The sequence below is a fragment of the Carassius auratus genome, unplaced genomic scaffold (genome assembly GCF_003368295.1).
Source record: "Carassius auratus strain Wakin unplaced genomic scaffold, ASM336829v1 scaf_tig00215416, whole genome shotgun sequence".
Taxonomy (NCBI): domain Eukaryota; kingdom Metazoa; phylum Chordata; class Actinopteri; order Cypriniformes; family Cyprinidae; genus Carassius; species Carassius auratus.
This window is the reverse complement of record NW_020528079.1, coordinates 1036640-1060649: the sequence shown is the minus strand read 5'-3', so window position 1 is coordinate 1060649 and position 24010 is coordinate 1036640. Positions and strand designations below refer to the sequence as shown.

The 24010-nt window shown below is 38.4% G+C and overlaps 1 protein-coding gene across 1 annotated transcript in view; it reads left to right on the top strand.

The window, feature by feature from the left end:
* Positions 1-16863, top strand: part of LOC113094738 (kelch domain-containing protein 8B-like) — an 88538-nt gene extending 71675 nt beyond the window's left edge. Inside the window, exons 5-6 of the mRNA XM_026260380.1 lie at positions 11657-11758; positions 15625-16863. Coding sequence (XP_026116165.1) covers positions 11657-11758; positions 15625-15821 — 299 coding nt within the window. The 3' untranslated portion in view covers positions 15822-16863. The remainder of the gene's footprint in view (positions 1-11656; positions 11759-15624) is intronic.
* The last annotated feature ends 7147 nt before the right edge of the window (positions 16864-24010 follow it).

The window sequence follows — 24010 nt, the reverse complement described above, 5'->3', positions numbered from 1 at the left end:
ATTTGAACTCAGGTCTCTGCCACATCACACCACTGCCTTTGTTTCTCCGAGGAATAACACATTTTTAATACTTTTCTGCAGTGTTTGTCTTTGTACCAAAAACTTGCTTTTGTGTGTGTGTGTGTGTGTGTGTGTGTGCGCGTGTGTGCATGTTTAAAATAATGTATTGATATGGGCTCATAGTGGGAAGGGTGTTAGTAGTCTCCAGATTTGTTTGTATTTTTGTTGTTTCATTGCCACTTTTCACCTTTCTGTCTTTACTTAACACATTTTTACCTTTTTTAATCTTTTCCTTTCATCCCACTGATTGACTTTGGTTTCAGATTTCATGTGTGTAATCGGCAGACACTGGATGAGCGTTGTCTCAGGCCTGCTGAAAACAGCTGCCTGTTTGGCTCTTTTATTCTGCAGTGTTGCTTACAAATCTCTTCAAGCCTCTCAGTCCCACAAATGGCTTTGAGGGCAGTGGTTGATCCCTACAGCTCAGTGCTATGCTCTGCTGAAAAGGCCATTTTAGCTTCAAGCCAGTATATCACACAACATCACAAATTATACAGGATCTTCTTTATCTACATGATACTTGGAGGCTGTGAATTCCCACCGAATATAAGCAGTATAATGCAATATGTTAGACGGTTATTGCATGTTTAATCTGCTTGGATTTGTCAGGCTGCATTATTACAAATGACATTTTAGTTTAATATCAAAGCGAATCTTATTGTGATGTGCTGCTGGACTTTGAAGTTTCTCTCTTTTTACCCTCTGGTTTTAATTAAGAAAGAAAATTATCTTTTATAGGCATAGTTCCCCTCAAAATAAAACTCTCAAATTTATGTATCAAAACCTGTGACTTCCTGTCTTCAGCAGAATACAAGAAATGAAGAAGAATGTACTGCTCACTCTTTCATGTAATGAAAGTAAACAGGGATCTGGCATGTCATTATGACATTATTTTTTTCAAATGTTCTAAAGCTATATGATAAGATTTATGTGAGGGAAATGACTGAAGTTGTCACTACAAATCTTCTATATGGTGCGTTTTCATGCACATTATCCTGCACATAACATTTTTAGTGAATAATTAATGAAATTTTGGTCTATTCTTGACACAAAACTATTGTATAACGTGTAATGTAGTGCACAAGTCATATGGACCACATTAATGATACTTCTATGGTGTTTTTTTAACACTACAACCCTGATACCCGTTTACTATGGAAAAGATGACCAGTACATTCTTCAAAAGATCTACGCCAACAAAATAAAATCATATGGGTTACGAAAGGAAATAAGATTAGTAAATATGGACACAATTTTGGGATGAACTATCCCGTAAATTTTTTTTGTATAGGACAATAAATGTAAGTTACCCTAAGAGAAATATTGTAATGCAGTAGCACACAAATGTCTAAACATTCATAACAGGTCAAATCAATTAAGCACATTTTTGTGGATGAAAGTGAAGAGTGCACCAGAGGATCGCTGCACATAACATCTGATCATCCTCTGGCCAACTCCTTTGTCCATCTGCCAGTATTCATGAGTTGAGATGACTCTCTCTGTGGCTCTTCATCTCTCTGTCTGTCAGAACTAAGTGAGAGTGCATGCGAAGAGCCTTTGACATTTGAGAAGAATCATAGCATAATCGAACACATTCCACAGTGCTCTTTGTGCCTGTCTCGCCTTCTCCCTCCGTCCCATTTCTCTTCTGATTTTCCCTTTCTGTCACTCACTGTCTCATTGCCTCCTCCTTCGCTGTCACCTTTAATACTTTCATGACATTTCTCTTTCTTTTTTTTTTTCTTTTTTTTTTACTTATGTTTACAATCTTTGTTTTCTTGGCCAGTCTAGCTCATTTAACCTCATGCAAATATAATACAAACCAACCACTGCTAGCAGGCATATTTAGATATCATGCATTTGGAAATTATTAATTTTCCATAATTGCTCAAATGCAACCCAACTGACGTATAAAAATCTCAGCTTGCATTTAATTAGCTATTTTTATGTATATCAGTAACATTGTGGCATGGCATTTTACATAAATATACATATGCATTTTTTGCAACTGAGAACTTGTGCTGCATCAAAAGCTTCCAGTCACTCTGAGGAGAAGGTGCTAGAGTGCTTCTGTGAATACAATCACCCAGTGCTGTCACTGAAATAGATTTCTTTTTTAAATGGAGTGAACTATTATTTCAGTTGAAAACATCATCAAAAGAGTTGACAAAATGAAAGCAGATGATCATATATAGCATAAATCATATTACTGAGTAATTGTATTACAGGGTTAAATGAGTTAAGATTGCTAATATTACACTGTAATATCACTGGACACTGTAGTCACATCCTTTACTGTAAGAATATGATCCTGTAAAGCCCTTTGGCCAGTTTGACACTTATTGTGGGTTATGGGTTACACCACTGTGCAAAATGAAAGCCTCTTTTTTTTTTCTTTCTTTACAAAAAACATACACAAAAAACTAGGAATCAGTTCAAAGAATTGCTTTTGTATCTTTTCAGGTGCTTTCTGAATGCTAATGTTGCTTTGGTGAAAATCCATCTGCTAAGAAATTAATAAATAAATTCATAGTACACAGTGTAAGGTGTTTACATTTTGAAAGGGCTTATATCATTACATCATGAACATAATCTTTTAAGATGAGAGTTCATTCAATGTAATTTGAAAGTATACTGCAAGCTACAAAAATGGGTAGTTCTGAAATTTTGAAATATACCCTCATATACACATAGAGGTGACCAGTGTCCTGGTCATGTGACCTCCCAGCATCAGTTGCATCACTTCACTGCAATTTACAACTTCTCTCCTATGGACTCATGGGATTGTAAGTGTCCACTGGATGCACATTTCAGAATCTCACTTGGAGTATTAGGTATTCTGGGGACACTTTTGACTACTGTTTTATGATGACTGTGAATTTGAGCATACTCTGTTCAGATACTGTTTTTCGTCTACTATATAGTAGGAAAGTTTGCAATTTCGGATGCAGCTATGGTGTTGCAGTCTAAGCAGGACAAGTGCTATTATTGCTAAACTTCAGAAGAACTACAGATACATGTGACAGTAGAATTGAGCAGCTGGCATTCGTTCATTCACTCATTCATTCATTAATTACAGGGGAAGTTGTGGCCTAATTTTTAGAGAGTCTGTCTTGTAACCAAACCCTGTACCGGCAGGGATTGTAGGTGGAGGTAGTGAATGACCACTGCTCTCTTCCACCCTCAATACCACGTTTCATTTAATCACCCTCATGTTGTTCACCAAAAAATATCAATCACCAAAAAGATGAAAGAACTTAATGATCCAAGCAGTTTTAATGCCCACTGAGTTTTATTGTAAGGACAAAACTACATTTTTCATTCAATAAACACTGTGTAATGATATAATTTGCAAGCAAAACATACATTGCATCCCTACCCCTCCTCCCAAAAAGGTGCCTGGAGGCAATTCAAAAATGTATTTATTTATTATATATGTATTTATTAATTTATTTTTAAACAGACCTGCAATATGACCCCTTTAATGAAAGTGAGATCTCTTTGAATCGGTTGGTTTAGCTTCACACAATGAAATCTTCAGTGGATGTTGTTCGAGACATAAAAGCATTCATCCTCTCACATTCATTCTGAACACAGACTCATTACTTCAGCCGCTGTGTGCTGTGCCGTACAGGCAGAGTGTGTTCACTCATTAGGCGTGACGGCTGCTATTGTCGGCTTGTGTTCTCAGGGCTTTTGTACATGAATGAGTGTGATGTTAGCAACAATTTCTGGATCCCTCATCCTTATCCACAGTAACGGCATGCAGAAATGTTTGTGTGCACCACCACTGCAGGATTTAATACAAACCTCCTCCCTAAAGGTTTTCAAAGTATCATAAAAACTGTGTTTTTCACTCTGTGAGTCCTAGCTGTTGATGTCCTGTTGTCACGTTTCACTCTGCTCTCGCTTTATCTTTCATTCTCAGACTGACCTTACACATTCCCTTCAGACACACTCCTGTCACTTCTCCTTATTTTCGGCTTTCCTCTCCTGCCTCACAAGGGCCATCTGGACCAGCAGCTCTGATAACACAAACTCCACATGTGCTCCTCTGCTGCATCACACTGACTGATATAGTGCACCGCTCTCGTGGATCTGCTCTAATCAATCCCACAGTGCTTCTCCACCCCTGAGAGTGTGCAGAGAGCTTTATCTCGGCATGGATATTAGAGTCACAGTAGATATCAAAATGACACTTCCATTCCATTGTGCTTGATTTGAAATGTTTGTATGTTACAGTATTGAACTGTAAATAAGTATCAATTGACAAAGTTTATCATTTAAAAAAATAAATGAACAACAATGAACAGACACAGAGAAACATCTATAGATTGAAAAAACTTATTTTAAGGATGACTTTTCAGAGTGTAGATCAGATGAGGGGTATGTGGTTGAGCGTGATAGAAAGACAAGAGTTGATTGATTTGTGGGCTTTATATAAACACAGGGTCTCATCTCCAGCTGGGTCATTGTTGTGAGCCTGCAGAACTGTCAATCATGAAACACCTTTAGTTTTAGAGAGGAGCGCAGCAGTGTGCATGTCTGGTTCATAGTGACAGGTGGACAAGCAGAAAGATATTATAAATCAGCAGTTCAAAGGAAAAGTGCAGTGCTTTCCAGACTTTGCTGTGGTATGTGACTCCTCCATTCTTATTTTCTGCTGTCTAAATGAAGAGTACTTGATGGTAAGATAAGAATAGTTTTTTATCATAAGTATGTCTGGAAAAGTGAAGTGTCAACCAATTAGTGAACTGCAGTCCAGATTTGGTTCCACTGAACTGTAATGATGCCTTAAGACACTTGCTGTGAAAAATGTGAAAAATATATACTTTTGCGTTTTTTTAGAGTACTTATTATGAAAGTAATATACTTTAAAAGAATATACTTAAGTGTAAAATGAATAATGTTTTCAGACACTTTATTGCAGATTATTTACAATTAAATATAAAAGTGTTATGGTTTAAATTTATTTTAAATGCATTTTAATACTGATTTATAATTACTGTTGCCTTTTGAAATTTTTGTTTAAAGTTCCTGTTTAGTGCATTTAATATATTTGAACTCTAAATGTAATATTAAATAAAACACTACAGTCAAAACCAATTGTTTCAAACGTGTTGTAGGTTGTCACATCATATAAAAGCATGTACAAACTTGTTAAATTACTTGTGTAAGTATTATTATAAAATGCACTTTTAAAAGTGTACCTAAATGTGTTAAGAGAATTTGATGGTTTATTTTTGTAAGGGTTGTGATATGCATGTTTTTTGTTGAAGAAATTAAAAAGGCTGTGTCATCTATAGCAGTGATCCTCAAATCTGGCTCGCGAGATCCACTTTCCTGTGAAGTTTAGCTCTAACCCTAATCAAACACGCATGAGTTTGCTAATCAGTGTCTTCAGGATCATTAGAAAATCACAGGCAGGTGTGTTTAATTAGAGTCGGAGCTAAACTCTGCAGGAAACTGGATCTCGCGAGCCAGATTTGAGGATCACTGATCTATAGCAAAAAGGTGGCCAAAAATGAAAGATTAAGTGAATATTTGAATGAAATGTTTGGTCAGTAGCCTAAACAAGGATTTGATCGTCCTGTAAGTGTAACAGCAGCAATTACATGGCATTTGGCTCCCTTTGCAGGCATTTGTAATAACATGTACAAAAATTGTTTATTTTGTATTTGCCTCCATTATGTATTTTAACAGTGTTATTATTAACCAATCATTTTTGCCTTATTGTTTTTTTATATAATGCATTTTATGTCATTTTAAAGGTTATTGATGGCTTAGGTCTGTTTTTACAGCAACATGACTGCAAGTCTTCCTCCTCAAATGGAGCCCTAGACCGGTTTCCCACTGAAGCTAAGCAGGGTTGAGCCTGGTCAGTACCTGGATGGGAGACCTCCTGGGAAAACTAGGTTGTTGGTGGAAGAGGTGCTAGTGAGGCCAGCAGGGGGTGCACACCCTGTGGTCTGTGTGGGTCCTAGCGCACCACTGTAGCGATGGGGACACTATACTGTCAACAAGCACTGTCCTTCAGATGAAACGTTAAACCGAGGTCCTGACACTCTGTGGTCATTAAAAATCCCAGTAGAGTAGATAGATGTGTGACCTCGGCATCCTTGCTAAATTCGCCCATTGGCCTCTGACCATCATGGCCTCCTAACAATCCCCATATCCGCTGATTGGCTTCATCACTCCGTCTCCTCTCCACCAGTAAACTGGTGTGTGGTGGGCGTTCTAGCACACTATGGCTGCCGTTGCATCATCCAGGTGGATGCTGCACACTGGTGTTGGATGAGGAGATACCCCCTGACTATGTAAAGCGCTTTGAGTGCCTAGAAAAGCACTATATAAATGTAATGAATTATTATTATTATTTATTATAATTTGCGTTTGAGCACATGTGGAAAAGTAGCATAATTTACATATGATTTACAGTTTATTTAAATAAATATCAAACATTAAATTCAAATGTGCATTATAGCTGACAGCTAGATGAACAATTACAGTTGTTTTTATGACTGAAGTCATTCTCCTTAAATGCAACTCACGTTAGAAAAGTGTATACCAATATCGCATGTAACTTTAGAGACGGTCCCTAAATTCGAACGTCCAATGTCAAGCCAACTTTATGCATGGTTTATTTTTTTTAATTTTTTTTTTTTACTTTCTTTAGTTTTCTTTTCTCTGCGCTGGATTGCTGATGTCCTTTACCCAGGCATACAGTAGATGTCCATCCATCAATTATGAACATTCAGCCACAAACATGAGGTGCAAACGGTCGGGAGCTAAGATGGGAGAATGGCGGAAGGTTTTTTTTTTTGTTTGTTTTTTTGACCAACTGGGATGTTGCCCCCTCTGGGAGTTGGTGCCCTATGCAGACCGTGTACTCTGCATATAGGGAGCGGCGGTACTGATCACTGTAAACACATGCTACATAAACCATCAAATTTGATCATGTCTGACTTGGATCTTCAGAGTGTTATCTCATACACATTGAGAGAGCAAGACAAACGTTCAGACTCCTGTCAGCATAGAGTCACTGGCAATTTCAGCCAGTTTATCTCGTTGTTTCAGAAGGGGCAGCGGGGGATGGAAATTGTTCCTGCTTTGCTTTTTCTCACTTTTCTTGTCTCCATCCAAATCTTCTCTTCTCTGTACTACTCTTTCATTATCCTTTTAGTGTGCTGTAATCTCAGACAATGAGCTTATTGTACCTAGTGAGATGGTCAGTGCCATTCTTTCATCTAAAAACAGTTTGACCAGTCATGCTGGGGGCGCCACACTTTATTAACTACCACAGTTTGTTGTGTGTGTGAAGGCAGAGAAAGACAGACAGGTTGAGAGAGCATATATCTTTGATCTTTTGCTTGCTTTCTCTGTATTTCTCAGCACATCAGTTTTGTTAGAGAGGATGTGCTTAAATGTGTGCTTATTATCAGAGGTGACGATTCAAGACAACAGCACCTTTGATTTGACAGTTGGCAGGAAGCAATGTATTATTAATATTTGAATCCCTGTAGTGTTCAGCATATTTGTCTGGGTCCTGCTGATGTGTTGTAAAGAGTGAGTCACATTCCATTATAATTATAAAGGAAACTTCCACATTAACATTAATGTCCATAAAATACATTAGCCACCACATGTTATTATCAGTATTAATGTGTTCACCCAGAGGTCTACTTATAAAGTAAGATTTTCTGCTACAAAATGGTCATAATTTGGATATTAATGAACATTGTTCTCACTTTCTGAAACTTTTCTGAATTTGGTTGAGAAATGTAAAAAAAATTGGTCGATCAAAAAGTGCTGAAAGATATTCACTCTTCAGACAGATTTCAGAGCAGCTCCACAGATTGTGCCATCAGTCAGGACATGGTTGGGTTACAGCAAAGTATTTCTTATCTTCATGAGGAGACCTTGATACCTTGAACAAGAAGGCTATTAAGTCAGTCCGATAAGGACAAGTAAGAGTGAGCGGATGGGGATATACAGTACTGGCCTATAGAGTATTTCTCAAACAGATTGCATTCTTTTATGTGAACAGCAGGGAGAAAATTTGGGATAACGCTGAAAAGCTTGGAGACCACAATGCTGGAAAGAGATAGCAGGTGCCTGAAGGTTAAAACAAAGAAAGGAAACGGAATGAACAGATTGTGCTCTCAAAACAATCAGAAGAGTCAAAAAGACTATGGGAATGTGTGAGAAAACAGAGGGCATTAATTTGCTCCCAGGCAGATGGTGTCATGTAGGGAAACAGCTTTCCGGAGACTGCATGGTCATTGCATGCTAGGGGACCAAAAACAGAGAGAGACACCATTCTCAGCTGTTTGTTCAACACTAAAGCTGTCTATCATGCCAAATGTATAGTTAAAGGCAGATTGATTGTGTGTGTGTGTGTGCATGCGTGTGTGTCTTAATTATCTCTATTTAATTTCATCACACAACAAGGATTTATCGGTAAATGCTCCAGAGGGTGGATTTACTTACAAGTGATATGTAGCCGCCGCCTGATAAACTGCAGCTGTGACCAATCAGGCAGTGATGAGGATGGGTGGGTGTTCCTCACTTGTTTCCAGGGCGACGCTGATAAATCTTCTAAATCCCCCCCCCCCACCCCCCATTGCGTGGTCTGTGACGAGGGTGAATTTCTGGCCAAGGAGGTAGAAACGCAGCTCCAGGACTGTCCACTTGACGGCCAATGCCTCCTTCTCCACCCCCACATATTTTCTCTTAGGTGGGGTCAGCTTCCCGTTGATATAAATGACAGGATGCTCCTCACCTTCCTGGATCTGTGGCAGGACGGCTCCCAGTCCTGTGTCGGAGGCATCCGTCTGCAGCAGGAAGAGGCGGCTACAGTCCAGGAGTCTGAGAACTGGCTCGGAGGTGAGGGCCTCCTGCACCTTCTGGAAGGCTTTTTCCGCTGCTGGTGTCCACTGTACCTTCTTCGGCTGCCCCTTCCTAGTCAAGTCTGTCAAGTAGGCGGCTAAAGAGAATAAGTTATGGATGAAGCAGCGATCGTATCCCGCCAACCCTAAAAAGGCACATACCTGGGTCTTGGTCTCGGTTCTCGGGGCGGAGTGCACTGCCTCCAACTTCTTCTGTAATGGTCGAATGAGACCCCGTCCAATTTGGAAAGACAGGTACTTTGCTTCGGAGTCCAGCCTTCCAGAGCTCCAAGAGCACCCTCCGTTACCGGTCCAGATGGTCTTCCCATGCCTCGGAGTGGATTATGACGTCGTACAGATAGGCGGCAGCATAGGACTGATGGCCGCAAGAGGATGTCCATAATCCGCTGGAACGTGCCGGTTGCCCCGTGGAGGCCAAAGGGAAGGGTCTGGTACCGCCAGTGGACAGGTGTAGGTGTAGAAAAATATATTTTTGGTTTAGCATTCTCTGAGAGGGGTACCTGCCAGTAGCCTTTGGTGGGGTTTAACGTCAAGATATACCGGGCCCTTCCTAATCGGTCCAACAGCTCATCCACCTGAGGCATGGGGTATCCGTTGAACTCAGAAACCTTGTTGAGGCTGGACCATTATGATTGGGCTGGACCATGGGATGCGTGATGGTTCTATCACCCCTTACTTCAGCATTTGTTGTATTTCCTCAATAGCTCGCCAACGATGTCTGGATGTCATGATGCAGAATGGTGGTCTGCCTATGAAGAGAGGAGAACACATCAGAGAACTGACTGACCAGGTGCTGCAGCTCCCTCTTCTGGCCAGCTGAAAGGTGGGGGTTGATGTGGTAGAGCTGCTCAGTTCTCTTGCTTCTTTGCTGGCGCAAACAGTGAGTCACCGGTCCTATCCTTTTCCAGCAGCATGTAGGGACCCTGATCTGTTTTACGTGCTCGATCACAGAGCAATGGGCTTCCAGCTGTTGTTCCCCGGCTTCCTATGCTACATCCAGGAGGCCGCGGGGTTGTCATCCGAAGAGGAGCTTGAACGAGGTGAAGCCAGTTGAGGCCCGAGGAACTTTGCGGATCCCGAAGAGGACATAGGGGATCATAAGGTTCCAGTCGCGTTTGTCCTCTGCGCTGAGGGTTTGGCAGCATGAAGGGCCGCGAGTTCCTGCTCTGTCTCCCCATGAAGGGTGGCGAGGTGCTCAAAGATCTGTTGCTGGCGTATGCTAACCTCAGTGAGCCGCTGGAGAATTTCATCCATGTTGGGGGAGGAGCGCTCACCTGTAACAGAAAATCTTATACAACAAAACAAAGAAACAAAAAGGGGAGGTGAAGAAGATCGCTTGTCTGTAATTCTTAACTCATATGCCCACATTCTCCACCAGTGTCACAGGGAGAAGAAACACAAAAAGGAGTGCTCGGTAAATGCCCTGGAAAGTGGATTTATTTACAAGTGATATAAGAGAAATGAGAGGGTGAGATAATGCTCAGTCTCATGAGGCCCTTTGACACTGCACGTCGGACCCGCAATATTTCCGGAACATTGCCAGGTCGCCTTCTGTGTGAAAGCAACCACGTCCCGGGATTGATTACCGAATTGAACCCGGGTTGGGGGACCTAGTAACATTGTGGGGTTCGACCCGGGACAAGCGCTGTGTGAACAAAAAGCCAGATCTAATTCCGTGTCGAAGTGATGATGCGCGTTATCGCGCGACTCTTTTACCGGCTGAAAGTATAACGTGCCTAGCGTTATCGACTCGTACATTACACGTCACGCGCTGATGTCACGTGTCGTTACGGGATCTTCAAGGGTTGTGTATGACAGCACGCACATATCCCGGGTCATCACTGGCAGTGTGAAAGTGCAAAATCTAGCGACCAGAGAACAATTGCAGGAACACTTAACCCCTATATTTGCCGGAACGGCAGTGTGAAAGGGGCTATGGAGAAGTGTCTAATATGTGGCAGGGCTTGCGTGGCTTGCAGCTGTGACAATTAGCAGGTGATGAGGATGGGCAGGTGTTCCTCGCTTGTTTCCAGGGCGACACTGATGAATCTTCGATTCTTGAAACAAAGCTGATATGACGCAAAATCCCCTCTCATGGATGAAAAAATCTGTTGTGTTTAAAACTGACATTATTATATAAATATTGAAATTATTAGGATCATCTAAATGCTGGATTTTCAAAAGAATGTGAAGTTTGCAGTGCCATCGTTGCAGTAAACTTGCACAATTTTCTTGAATGATTAATATATTTGATTAAATTTGTCTTGTTATCATAGGGACATGACGCAGAACAAATCAAACTGTGATTGGTTGTTTTATATGTCAGTCAGTCCTCAGCTAATGTCAGTCTGAAGAAGTGGCTACACGAGACTAGGGCTAACTGGACCAGGCATTGACATACTATTATAGTTTTTCTAAAAAAAAATTAAATTAGATTTTATTTTTATATTTTATATTTTCTGTTTTCATTTTAATTTAGAAATTTTCCTCTGTAATTTTGGTATTAATTTTTATTAGATGTTGAATTTTTTAATATGTCAGTATAGTTATAAGTATAGTATAAGTTTGTTATTTTAGTTCCTAAACTAAACGTAAATTAGCTTTTGGTTTTACCTATAATACCCCCGGTGCGATCTTGACCTCTCTGACCTTTAACCTCTGGTGTGTGTTTTTCCACCTGTGTGCAGGTGTGTGGTTGAGGGCCACACGGAGCTGTCGCATGAGAGAGAAGCGGGCAGACTTCGTAGCTGGCTGTCTCGGTGGATGGGTCATCGCTGCGGGGGGACTCGGTAAGTAACAGCCGATGTTGAATAGATTATGCAAATAGGATCAACTGAGCTTACAGAACCAGGAAAAAAATCTACAAAGCACAGCAAAGACTGTCATTTTTCAGAACAACCTGCGGCAGAAACAGCCTCATAATAAAAAGCCATATCAAGCAAATGGATTCATTATGTCAGGTCTTTATGTGCAGCCATGAGTAAGTACTGTGCACTAATGTCACCTAGCAACAAGAATCCACCTCACAGTACACCATCTGTAACAATTACAGACCACATCGCAACAACTTTTCCAACTATTCGACCTACCCTTAAGAAATGATCTGTGTAATTTGCGCTGATTTTTTTTTGTGTGTAGTTTGATCACTTGTTTCTTTCATTAGCAGAACTTAATTCTAATTAAGTCAAAGAATCATACTTGGCCTCATTATAAGAAACAATGAATAATGCTCAATGACAGCCTGTTCCCTAAACTGACGTGTCTTCAAACTAAATGATTTGTTCAAATGAAAAAGCTCTAAATATCAGTCTCAAAACCTGCCTTATTTCTGTCCAGTTTGTTTGTCTGCGGCTGCATTACTAGAGAGAGAGAGATTTCTTCAATAAATGCCAGCTCAAAGAGTGGGCGAGAAATTTCAGTGTCTTTCCAAAAAAAAGATATTTAGGGCAGAGCGTTGCAGATTAAACATGGCACATTTTTATTTAATCTTTCCTTATGTCTAGAAATATACAGAATTTCAGGCAGCCAGTGGAGGATTGTGTGTGTGTGTGTGTGTGTGTGTGTGTGTGAGTCAGTGAGTGTCTCCATTATTCATATCATGAGAACATTCACATTTAAGTGTCACACTTCTTCTTCCTTCACCTGCTTGCTCTATCCTCTCTTAGTTGTTGTCACCTCTTTCTACCCCGTCCCCCCTTCATGTCTTGTCTCAATACATGTTGAGGGTGTGTTTTCCACCCTTCTTTTTTAGAGTCTCTGTTGTTGCTGTTCATCATTTAATCTGGTGCTTTTTCTGAGCTATTTTTATTTCTCTTTCCTAGTGCTTTAGTCCTTTTTTCCTCTGTTACTTTTTTTGCAGGCTTTGTTGAACACTCAGGCCACACGCAGAGACATAATGACATAACTGGAGGAGATGCTTCATTACCTGTAGCTCCTCATGTCTTTGTTGAATTAATGGCCGCTATTAGGTCCATATTGGAGATGATGTTCAGGAAATTGCTCTTCAGATGATTTGTCCCGAAATCATTTATGACCTCCCTTAAATGTACTCAGCTGCCCATAAATGCTCATTAGTTCAGGTATTATAACAGTATCAGTAAAAAGAAAATATTGAAAGTATTTCCAGGGTGAATTTAATAAGGAAACTGAGTAATTCATTTCTTACTTAATAACTGTTTTGTTATATTTGGCTGATGACTTGTGACATTGTTTTTTTTTTTTTTTGTTGTTTTTTTTTTAGAATATTTTTTAAATGGTTTTATATGCTCCATCCATGACACATCACACAAAATGGGGAATATCTTTTGGAGTCGTGCCCAAGTAGACAGATTATATAGTATATAGTGAATGCGTCAATGGTTTTGTGCATTCTTTGCTTGACTGAGAAAAATGCCTCAGTTGCGTAATGTGCTTTCTGAGTTTGGCACAGTGGCAAGATGTCATTATAGACAAAATTTCCATTTTTTCCACCATCATTTTCCACTGTGACAGATGCTCTCAGTTGTAGCATGAGAAAGACTCTTGGCGTTGTGTTGATGTTCATGTCATTACTATAGCAACCAAAGCGCAGATACTCAGGGTAATTAGGACACTGTCTGAACAAATGAATCAGAGGATGTAAAAAGTGGCTTTTTTATTGGCATTGTAAAAAAAAAAAAAAAAATAAAAATAAAAAAAACCTTTGGAATGTTGGCAGTAATAATGCACTGAAGTTTCAGCAACCGAAAATATTCTGAAGAAAAATTGTTTTTGGCAGTAGTGTGGAAACCAAAAATTTTTGCAATATGCAAAATTTGTTCAGCTGAAATGTCAAGCTTGATGCCATAGAATTTAAGAATGTCTATTTAACTAATTGATTTTTTTAACATTATATAAATATGCTTTTTATATTTTGCCTGCATGATTTTAACTACACCTGGTTTAATTTATCACATGTTCAATTACCCAATTTTCCAAAGGTCATTCAGTGCAGGGCTCCTCCAGCCCTCCAGGAATTGAGTTTGACACCCCTTGTTTAAGTAAAGATATAATAAGAAGAAGAATTGTGAAATGTGATTTGTGTTATGTTTTAAATTTAGAGAGTTTAGAAATCTCTTTGATTTTTGTTGATGGTTTAACTTCATTTTCTGTTAATTGCCACTGGATGAGAGCATTGAATATTTAGCTTTACATAAAGATTTAACATTTAGATTTAGTTTTATGACATAGATCTATATTTAACTCATATTTCAGTTATATTTAACTTTTATGTAAATAACACTTATTTAAAAAAACAAAAAAAAAACACTTTTATTCATTTCTGTTGATGTGGACAGCTCCCATAGATGGTGGTGGAGGAGGTGTTGAGAATCATTCAGCAAAGATGAATCGAACCTTTGCAAAACAGCTCCTACAAAATTGCTTTTAAAAATATGTATTTGTGTGAAGACCAAAGGGCCCGAAACAGCTCGACTTGACACTTTTGATTACCGCAAGCGGAATTGCCCTAGTGTTTGTTCTACCAGGAAATTATGATAACAATAGTCCCCGCACCAGTCCGTTCATATCATCTGCACTTCAATTTGAGTAACCATGGAAACTTAGCAGCAGGTCCCATGTGATGATGTAGGTCTCAGCGCTGAAGGTAAAATAGTGAAAATAACCCAAGCTCGTTACTGACCCTGGGGAAAATGAGAACATTTTCGCTGTTACTGTAGAGTTTGTGTCTGGATTTATCAGCGAAACTGTTTTATGTTTTTATTTATTTATTTATTTATTTTGCAACATCAGAGCAAAAGTTTCTCCAAGCATAAGCCACAGAATCGGTACGAGTTACATAATATGAAGAAATCTGCATGCTGCCACCTGTTCAAACCTACTTTAGTCCCAAAACCCACCAGGTGGCAAGTGCTTCATCTGCAAGAAACATCCGCAATGAGAGAGTGCTGTGGATGCTGTATGCTAATGTGGAGAGGGTGTTGTGTAGATGAGGAGAGGCTGTGTAATGTGCAGCTCTTCCTGCACACCTGCCTGTGATATACTAAATCTGGAAATATTTTTATTAGATTATATTTCTATTGTATTATATATTTAATATATTTCTGTAACTATATCTGTACTATAACATAACTATAGAATGTGTTTTTTCTAATAAGAAATAAAAAAGGTGTGTGTGTGTGTGTGTGTGTGTGCGCGTGCGTGTGTGCGTGCGTATGTGTGCGTGTGTGTGTGTATGTATGTATGTATGTATGGGGCTGTCAGTAGTATTATATAGTACAAACGGTAATATATAAAGGATAACGGTAATATATAAATAAACATGCAAAAAATAAATATAATAATAATACTGTGTAAAAGTATTTACTATTATATATTAACACATTAACTTTAACAGCCATAAAAATACATTTTATTTAAAAACAAAAACAAAAAAAGGGACCTTTAAACTCTCAATAGTGGGCCCCTGAGGGTCCCTGGAGCCCAGTTTGAAAGCTTCTGCACTAGTGTATAGATTACTTCGCAGCTAGGGTACATAGCCTAAGATTGCATTAAATGAAAAGTTAAGATTTAAAATATTTAATAGTTAATATCAATGTCAAAGCCATTGTTGAAACTTGAGCACATGTCTCTGGGTTTTCGTATGTTTGTGACAGTGCTTTGTTTTGTGTGCTCTCAGGTAACCAGCCGTCCCCGCTGGCGTCAGTGGAGAGTTATAACCAGCTGAAGAGGAGATGGGAACCCGTGGCTCCGTTACCCAGCCCTCGCTGCTCCTGTGCCTCCATTCAGACCCCCAACATGCTGTTCCTTATCGGAGGGGTGTCCCAGGGTCCCAGCAACGCCGTGGAAGCCCTCTGTTTGAAAGAGACAGTCTGACACACACTAATGAACAACTACACAAATCCTCACATGCTGTACTTTCTGCAGTGTAAGCTCTGCAAACACACACTCGTGCATACTGACGTCAAGCTGACGTGTATGTCTCCGACAAATATTCACAGACTTTCCCCGCAGAGGACACATCAGCTTTATTTTTTGAATAGTGGAGACAATCTACTGGAGCTTGGACAGCGTTCCACAGTTCTGCTCAGAGGAGCTTTGGACTGGAGATCTAAGACAAGCAAAAAATACATAAATATATCATTCATCTAACTATATTAAATATAGCAATGTATTAATACATATAATTATTAATATATATAATTATAAATATATTAGTATTATATACAAATAGTAATATATATTTAAATAGATAGACAGGCACCTGCTACACTCCAGACGCCTTTGGACTGTACAGCATTTTTCAGTATCAAAGCAGGGTCATTTTCTGGCAAAATAAGAGGAACTTAGGGCCATATCCACCACGCTGCCACAGCACCCGTCTGAGGTAGCATGTTTAGCACTTTTTGTATTAATGACAAACCGAGGATCTTCTGCTTGAGACTTCAGAATTGGGAGGTGGATGTGTGTATGTGTGTGTGTTTTTGTACTTTCAAGGCCATGCATGTATGAAATTGTGCATTGTTATGAGTGAAAAGAGCAACTCTTAAAACGGTAAGTCACAGATTCCTCACTGTAGCATGAGACAGGGGAGATGGAGGAGGACATGGTTCATCCTGCTGCTTAATTAAAGGAATGTTCTGGGTTCAAAACAGGTTTAGCTTGAAAGTACCAGAAATATACTGTCGATTAACACAGGTTATCATTTTAATGTGTCCCTTAAAACAAGCAAAAAAAAAAAGTTTACAGTAATTATCTTGCAATGGATATTTAAGGGGTAAGGCATGTATTTTTATTAAAGTGGTTTTATTAATTCATCTGTACAAAAATCTCTTATTTAACCTTTTATTTATTAAGATTTTTAGTGTTTTTGAAAAACTCACCAAGACTCCATGTATTTGATCAAATATGAAGTAAAATGGTAATATAGTGAAATGTTTTTTTAACTATTTAAAATAACTGTTTTGTATTTAAATATATATTTAAAAATGTAATTTACTCTTGTGATGCAAAGCTGAATTTTCAATATCTTTACTCCAGTCTTCACTGTCACATGATCCTTCAGAAATCATTCTAACAGGTTGATTAGCTGCTCAAGGAACATTTCATATGAATAGGAGTGAAAACCCTGCCATAGTTTTTGTAGCTTTTGTCATCATAGCCCAAATTTAAAAATATTCAATTACAACTTTTTCACACGTTCACATTTTTGTAATCTCATGTTGGCATAAATATGATTCATTTTTGTGGTTACACTTTTAAAAAAAGAAAAAAAAAATAGATGTTGACCTGTAGTGTAATGCCCTGCCCTACAGACTGACCACTGTAAGTCCATTTCTGTAAATATATACACTATCATATTTGTTTTTATTTGCTGATGAACTAGTCGAAAAATATTCTCTGTGGAAATAGAGAACTTGTATAGAATCCAGAACATTCCTTTAATACCCAGGATGTTTGGGCAGTTTTTCTTCTGGAGTCTGCTGTATGAGGAAAACCTTGACACTAAATTATCAGACACTACAATTTTATCAGTTCTTAATAAATCAACCTAGCACATTTCCAAGATCGCTCAGCACATTGAGCAGAGGAAATGTGTTCGAAGCTCGAGTTCACATACTGTGATATTCATATTTAATCGGAAGTTGTTTCTTCAGGGTAAGAGCTAATTCAATCTAGTCAATGGAGTTGCGATTCACAGCTCACGTTAATTGTTTCTGAGTGACCCATTTACTGGGTGAGAGATGAATGTTCTCGGGGGACATGGAGAGCTCACTTCTTGTACTTTTGATGAGATAAATCCCTTGAAGTAGACCTCATACGCCACGTTTTCACCTTACCGTTGCCCTGTGAGGGTCTTGTATCACCCCCACTGATGATTTGACAAGGGTATCGGGTCACTGAGCTCATTTAGCATGCCGAAAACAGAACTCGTGCATGTCAGGAATAAACAATGCATAGTGACAGGTTTGAATGCACTAAATTCAGGTGCATCTTTGCTACGAGAGGTCAGTGAGAGTTTGATGTATCTGGTCTGTGTGTGTGTGTGTGTGTATAAATATGTGCACCCACACACCGGTTATCATCACGTTCTGGTCTCAGAGGGTTTGCTGACCTGTTGTTATTGGGCGATATGGTGCCCGAGGGCATAATAAGATGTTCATATTCATACTGATCACTGTTTGAGTGCGAACGGCTGTTTGTGTGTTTTTGGTTGGGATGGTTAGGATTGAATGTCAGTTTAGTTTACATCCAACATTAAAATGCCTCTTAGCAACATTAGAATCAAAGGAACAACAAATACAATCCACACACTTGTTTTAGACTGATGCCTCCCCCTGTGATGTTGTACTGGCAGATGGCGGTCATGTACATTGTACAGAGGAAATAACATATTTCTGCCTGAATGAAGCCATGACAGCCATGCACACAGACAACAGAGGACTGGAAGATATGTGACAATTCCAGGAGATGAGCTTTCTTCTTCTGGTCTCATTAATGTAGGTCCTGCTGCAGGCTAACTGAAATAGCAAGTTCATTTTCACTTTGCTTTATGTGAGGTTAAATGTCACACAGGTTCAAATTTGAAACACCCTCCAGCACCGCAAGAGACGACAACGTGTGAATAGATGATCTGAGGGAAAGAGATAATGCAGAGAGAAATATACCTCTATTTTTTCTTTTCTACGAATTCTGCAACATGACACATGACTCATCTTGGCAGAGGACTTTTCGCCCCGAGTCTCATTTCTGCTTCCTCTACGAAATGGAAACTCTGAACTACTTTACTCTCAATTAAAAAAAAATTAGCAATATGTTAATCAGCCTGTTTTCTGAATTCATTTGACCACAATCTGAGCGCTGACGAATGTGGGTAAAGTCAGCTCATAATTTCATATCTAGAGGTGCGAACTATTTTACTCGGTTTCAGAGGTGTCGTTCAGACCTCTTCACAGTGCTCTAAATTACTTTAGGGAATTCAAATTGTTGGACTCCGGGCTTTTTATTATTGTTATTATTATTATATAAACATGTCCAAAAGCATTTCGGATTTTACCCTTATTTGTATGTAAATCACTTTGGAGTAAATGCAGTGTATGGTCACCTAAACTCTTAAGTAGCAGTTGTTTTGCAGTGATTTGTCATGTTTCTCCATGTTCTGAATATTCTCTGTGGTGGGTTGTTGAACTAAATGCAGTTTCTCCAGTGCTTCGTGGGTTAATCAAATGTTTTGTTGCTTTGTGAGGTGACAGGCTGTCACGTTGACCCATAATCTTGAGCAGCTGTTGAGATGGTCTGGTGTTTTTTATGATGTTGTGCTGTCATGAGTGGTGTACTAGTGGTAGCTGATGGCCTCTGACAGTCTTTAACACACAGTGCAGATACTCTGGGCGCATTTCTGCTTCTAACTCATAATCTCCATAAGAAAATCAATCAAAATCCACATTATCTCACTGCATAATCTCTAATATAGATATATAAATCTAGGTTTTAGTCCTGAGCAGAAAATGCAATTTTAGTTCATGTTTTTTCACATCTGAAATATTGCCATGGAGGATTGTTTCACACTGAGGTAGATGAACAGAGACACACAGTCGGCCCAGGGGAACTCACAGTGTCCCATGAGATTACACTGCACCCATCCACACAGTGAAAGCTGTTTTACCCTCTAGCATACTGTTGTCGACCACGCACTGAATCAGCCTCTTTTCTTACACTTTGAAAAAACAGGTAACTGTTATCCACATTTATTCTGTGAAGAGCGATGGGACTCATAAATTTGATGTTGTTTGAGCACTGTGCACATGAACCTGTGTGAGTTGGGACATTTATTCATAACTAGGCTATTGATGGCTGTCAATTGAAGCTTTATGTAAAATGTTTGATATGATTTGAAATACATTTTATTTGCCTGTCTTAAAGGGATAGTTCACCCAAAAAATGTAATGTTGGCATCATTTACTCACCCTCGCATCACTCTAAATCTGTTTGACTGACAAAAAAGGGCATTTTGAAAGTTAATGGGGTCCAAAACTTTTATTGTATTTTTTGTAAACCAAAAAAGTAGTTTTTCAAATTATCTCCTTTAGTATTCCTCAGAAGAAATTCTGAACAGATTTGGAATGATATGAGGGTGCACAAATAATGACAGAATTTTTATTTTTGAGTGTACTTTACCTTTAAAGGTGCTGTAAGTGCTAGCATTTCACTATTTCTCTTTATTTAAAAAAAAAAAAAAAAAAGGTTAGGGTTAGAGACACGAACGTGCAGTGTTTATGATTAGCTAATATAGTGCTGGCGTGCCCTGAATGTTTAAATGTGTTTTCTGTTTACAGGAACTAACGCCGTCACAGAGACGGGTGTGATTTTTCAGGACAGCTGAATTACAGTTATATTTATGTGTGGTATTCCCAGATTCCTAACTGCTTACAGCACCTTTAATAATGTCAGCAGGATGAAGAGTAGTTAGAAAGCAATATATAAACTGCACAGAATATGTGTGAAATCTCTGGCACCGGTTGAATCCCCCACTGTTTGTTACAGCAGAGATTCGAGCTGCACATCACATAGAGAACTTCACTTGAAACTTATAGATGGGTTAACATGGTCTGGATTCAAGTCTGAATTGTGTTGAACCGTGTTGACACACAATTGCCAGTCCAGTTCAGTAGTTCAGTGCCTATATATGTGAGGTAGTGCCTCTACTGCGATTTCTGTAATAAACTCTTTGAATATTTCTGTGTGGTTCAATGTGTCTTCCTTTAAAGGTAAGATCGCATTATGTTCTTGCAGCGCAGCAATAAACAGCGAGATGCGTCGCAGTGTGCAAACAGGTATCTAGTGCATGTTTAGGCTACATAATTGCAAGATGGTACAGTGTAAAACAAAACTGTGAACCTGGTCGGCCCAAGAGAATTGGGATTTCTTTTTTCTTTCTTTGCTGGTTTACAGTACAGAGATGAACTAATAATCTCAAAAATGTCACGTCCGTTTATTTTGGATAAGGTAGCTACACAACCAGAACATCTTTAAAGGTCACAACAAACTCTTGGCAAGAGGGGATTCAAGATGTCTTGTATCTTGCCTCGTCTGTTGGGGGTTGATTTACGACTTTGAGGTCTGCCAGTTGTCTAAATGACAGTTTGATTTTGTGCTTTCCTCCACCTCTTCTCTTGTAGTAATATTATTAAAATAATTAAGCCATTTAAACAGGGAACACATATTAAACGAAGGACATGGTCAAATAATCATTCATTCATTTGCATCAAAAAATAATTAACAGTAAAGTGATTAAAAAGCCTTTGACTCCCTGCTCAGGTAACTGCCGATACTCTAATTAAACAGCAGCACTCTGTAGGCCTACTTATCCTAATTTCTGCTTTTTAATTTCACCACAGTGTGAATGTGCTGTGGATGATTATTACTCATTCTGATTAAAGGAGCGAGATGTAGGCTACCGTCAGAAATATTGCTCTTGGTTCCCTGCTGTGTGTTTTGGGTGAGGGGCTTATGGAGATGGGATGAGAGACATATATGAGAGAAATATTGTTTCACTGCAACTTGATCAGACATTAATCTCAATTCAGAGCCGATGAATAACTCTCCTCTCTGAGTTTTTATTTTTAATGCAGTGTGCTGACTAATGCTGACTAATAATGAGAGATGTCATTCTGAGGTACTTACATGTTAGTAATCGCTTTAATATAAATGTTAAATCCTTACAAGACAATTTCTTGAATCCGAGCAGTTATGAACTATATTTTGTGTGTAAATCCATCAGCCCTTATATAAATATATACAGGTTCATAAGAACGTGATCAACCGGCCATTCACATGTACAGAACTGTTGTGCTGACACCCAGGGGCATCTGTTAGTATTTTTGTTTTCTGCTAAATTTTAATTCAATTTGGCTTTCTCCTCTTGTCCCTGTTATTGATTCGCAGGCTATATTTGTATCATCGTTACTGATAGTGTCATATCAGATTAGAGCAGTGATGGATAATTTTTATACAGGCCTATTAATCATCCTGATCACAAATAAAAATCAGCGCTGCTCAGTTGTTCATTATAACTAAAGATATTAAAATCCATTTATGACTTGTAATTGAAAGCGAACATACTCATTTCTTCATGAGTCAGTACTGATCACTTCCTTATTAGGAACTGTAATTATGACTGTGAAACTATGAAATCGTTTCAGATCTAATTGAATTTAATGATACTATAATTACAACTCTGACAAAGATTTTGTCATCCAATGCATGGCACAAAAGCAAAATACAAGTAAATGATTAGTAAAATAGTAAAAAATCATTCAAACATATTATTTTGCATTCCAAATATATATGAAGTTGTGTACAAGTTCTCCATATTTGTTATTGTATTAACTATTAATCCAATAAGATTAATTGTGCAATGAGTGGCCTGGATTTCTGTAGGCCAAAGGAGCTTAGTCTTATAAAGTATAGTCAGCACTTTGGAAAAGGTCTTTAAAGTGCATGGACTGACAAAACAGACTGTATGTGTCCGGCTGTATTATGTGTTTGCTCTTGAACAAAACTGAGCATCTTTGACCAGTAATATTTCTGAATGTTGGCATGCAGATGTGTGTGCAATGTATCAAAGTATTGTGAACACTGGAAGACTGACACTTCTTCACTGCATATATAAAGAGATCATTGCAGTGAAATCATATTATTAGTCTGCTGATTTGCATTTATATCATTAAATATCACATAATTCCTTTTCTTTGAGATTATACTCCTTATATCTCATTGCAGAACTATCAGCATTGTGGCTTTAGAGGCTACTTATAACAGGATCAAATTGTAATAGTAAGTAGAGTAATAGAGGCAACATATAACATTAAAACATTTTGTGATCTATTGGGTCTGGGTCAACCTAAAAACAAGGCCACTGGACTTCCACAACCCCATTATTTTTGATATTACTCTCTTAAAAAAAAAGGTACCAAATGCATGTTGTCTCAGCAATGCCATAAAATAAAGATTTTGTTTCCACAGAGAACCTTTAAGTGATAAATAGTTCTTAAAAGAACATGTATTTTTCTTAGTATAAAGATTTTCTGTGGAATGGAAAGGTTCCGTTGATGTTAAAGGTTCTTTATGGAACCATTGATTCCAATAACCATTATTTTCAAAAAGGTAACCATTTACTGTAGATTTTAGCTTTCACTGTGATCCAATGTGGTACGAGTCCAGACAAAATGCACCACCCTCATGAACTAGGCCAGACTTCTCAGAATCAGATCCTATTTTTGAAAAACTATTAATAGTAAGAGCAGAGGGCAGAGGGAATTATGATTGTCTCAGATTGTCTGCATGATTCACAGGATTGAGTGACCAAGAGCTGGATACAGTCAGGGCTTTCAGCATTTCAGATCTAGGGACCCCCTTCCCATTCAGTTAAACAAGGGAATCCCAATATAAAAATGCTAGATAAATGCATTCTCAGAAACATTTTAGTAACATAACTTTATGTCTAGCAGACATTTCTTGTTTCTATAATATTAAGTATATCATTTACAGTATGTACCACCTTTGGACATTCATTTTAAAATATATATATTATTTTAAAGAATATTTGAAAGAAAATGTATATATACTGAAAAAAAATAGAAATTTCACAAATAATAATTTTGAAGTAGATAGAATAAAATGTTATTTTCTTGTAAAATTTATTCTAATAATCTCTTAAGTATCTGTTATATACAACTTTGAAAAAGGAAGTTTACAGTGTATATGTCTTCAGATCGACTGTAAGGCCATCATGGACAACCAGGGAAGGTCCAATATGGGATAGTAATTAAATGGAATATTTTATTTTCTGGCCTTCAAAAGATTATTTTAGATTTAACAGGTAAAAATAATCAGGTCATTGTTAATGTTCTGTCATGAGACCCTCGGGGAGCCCTTGAACCTGAACGGAGGAATGGATCACTCTGTGTGCTCAACGATGAATTATTGCAAAGCACTTGATCTTGTTTTAAGCTAATTAATTCAGACATGGATTGATATGAATAATCCCTTTCAGTCATGTGATC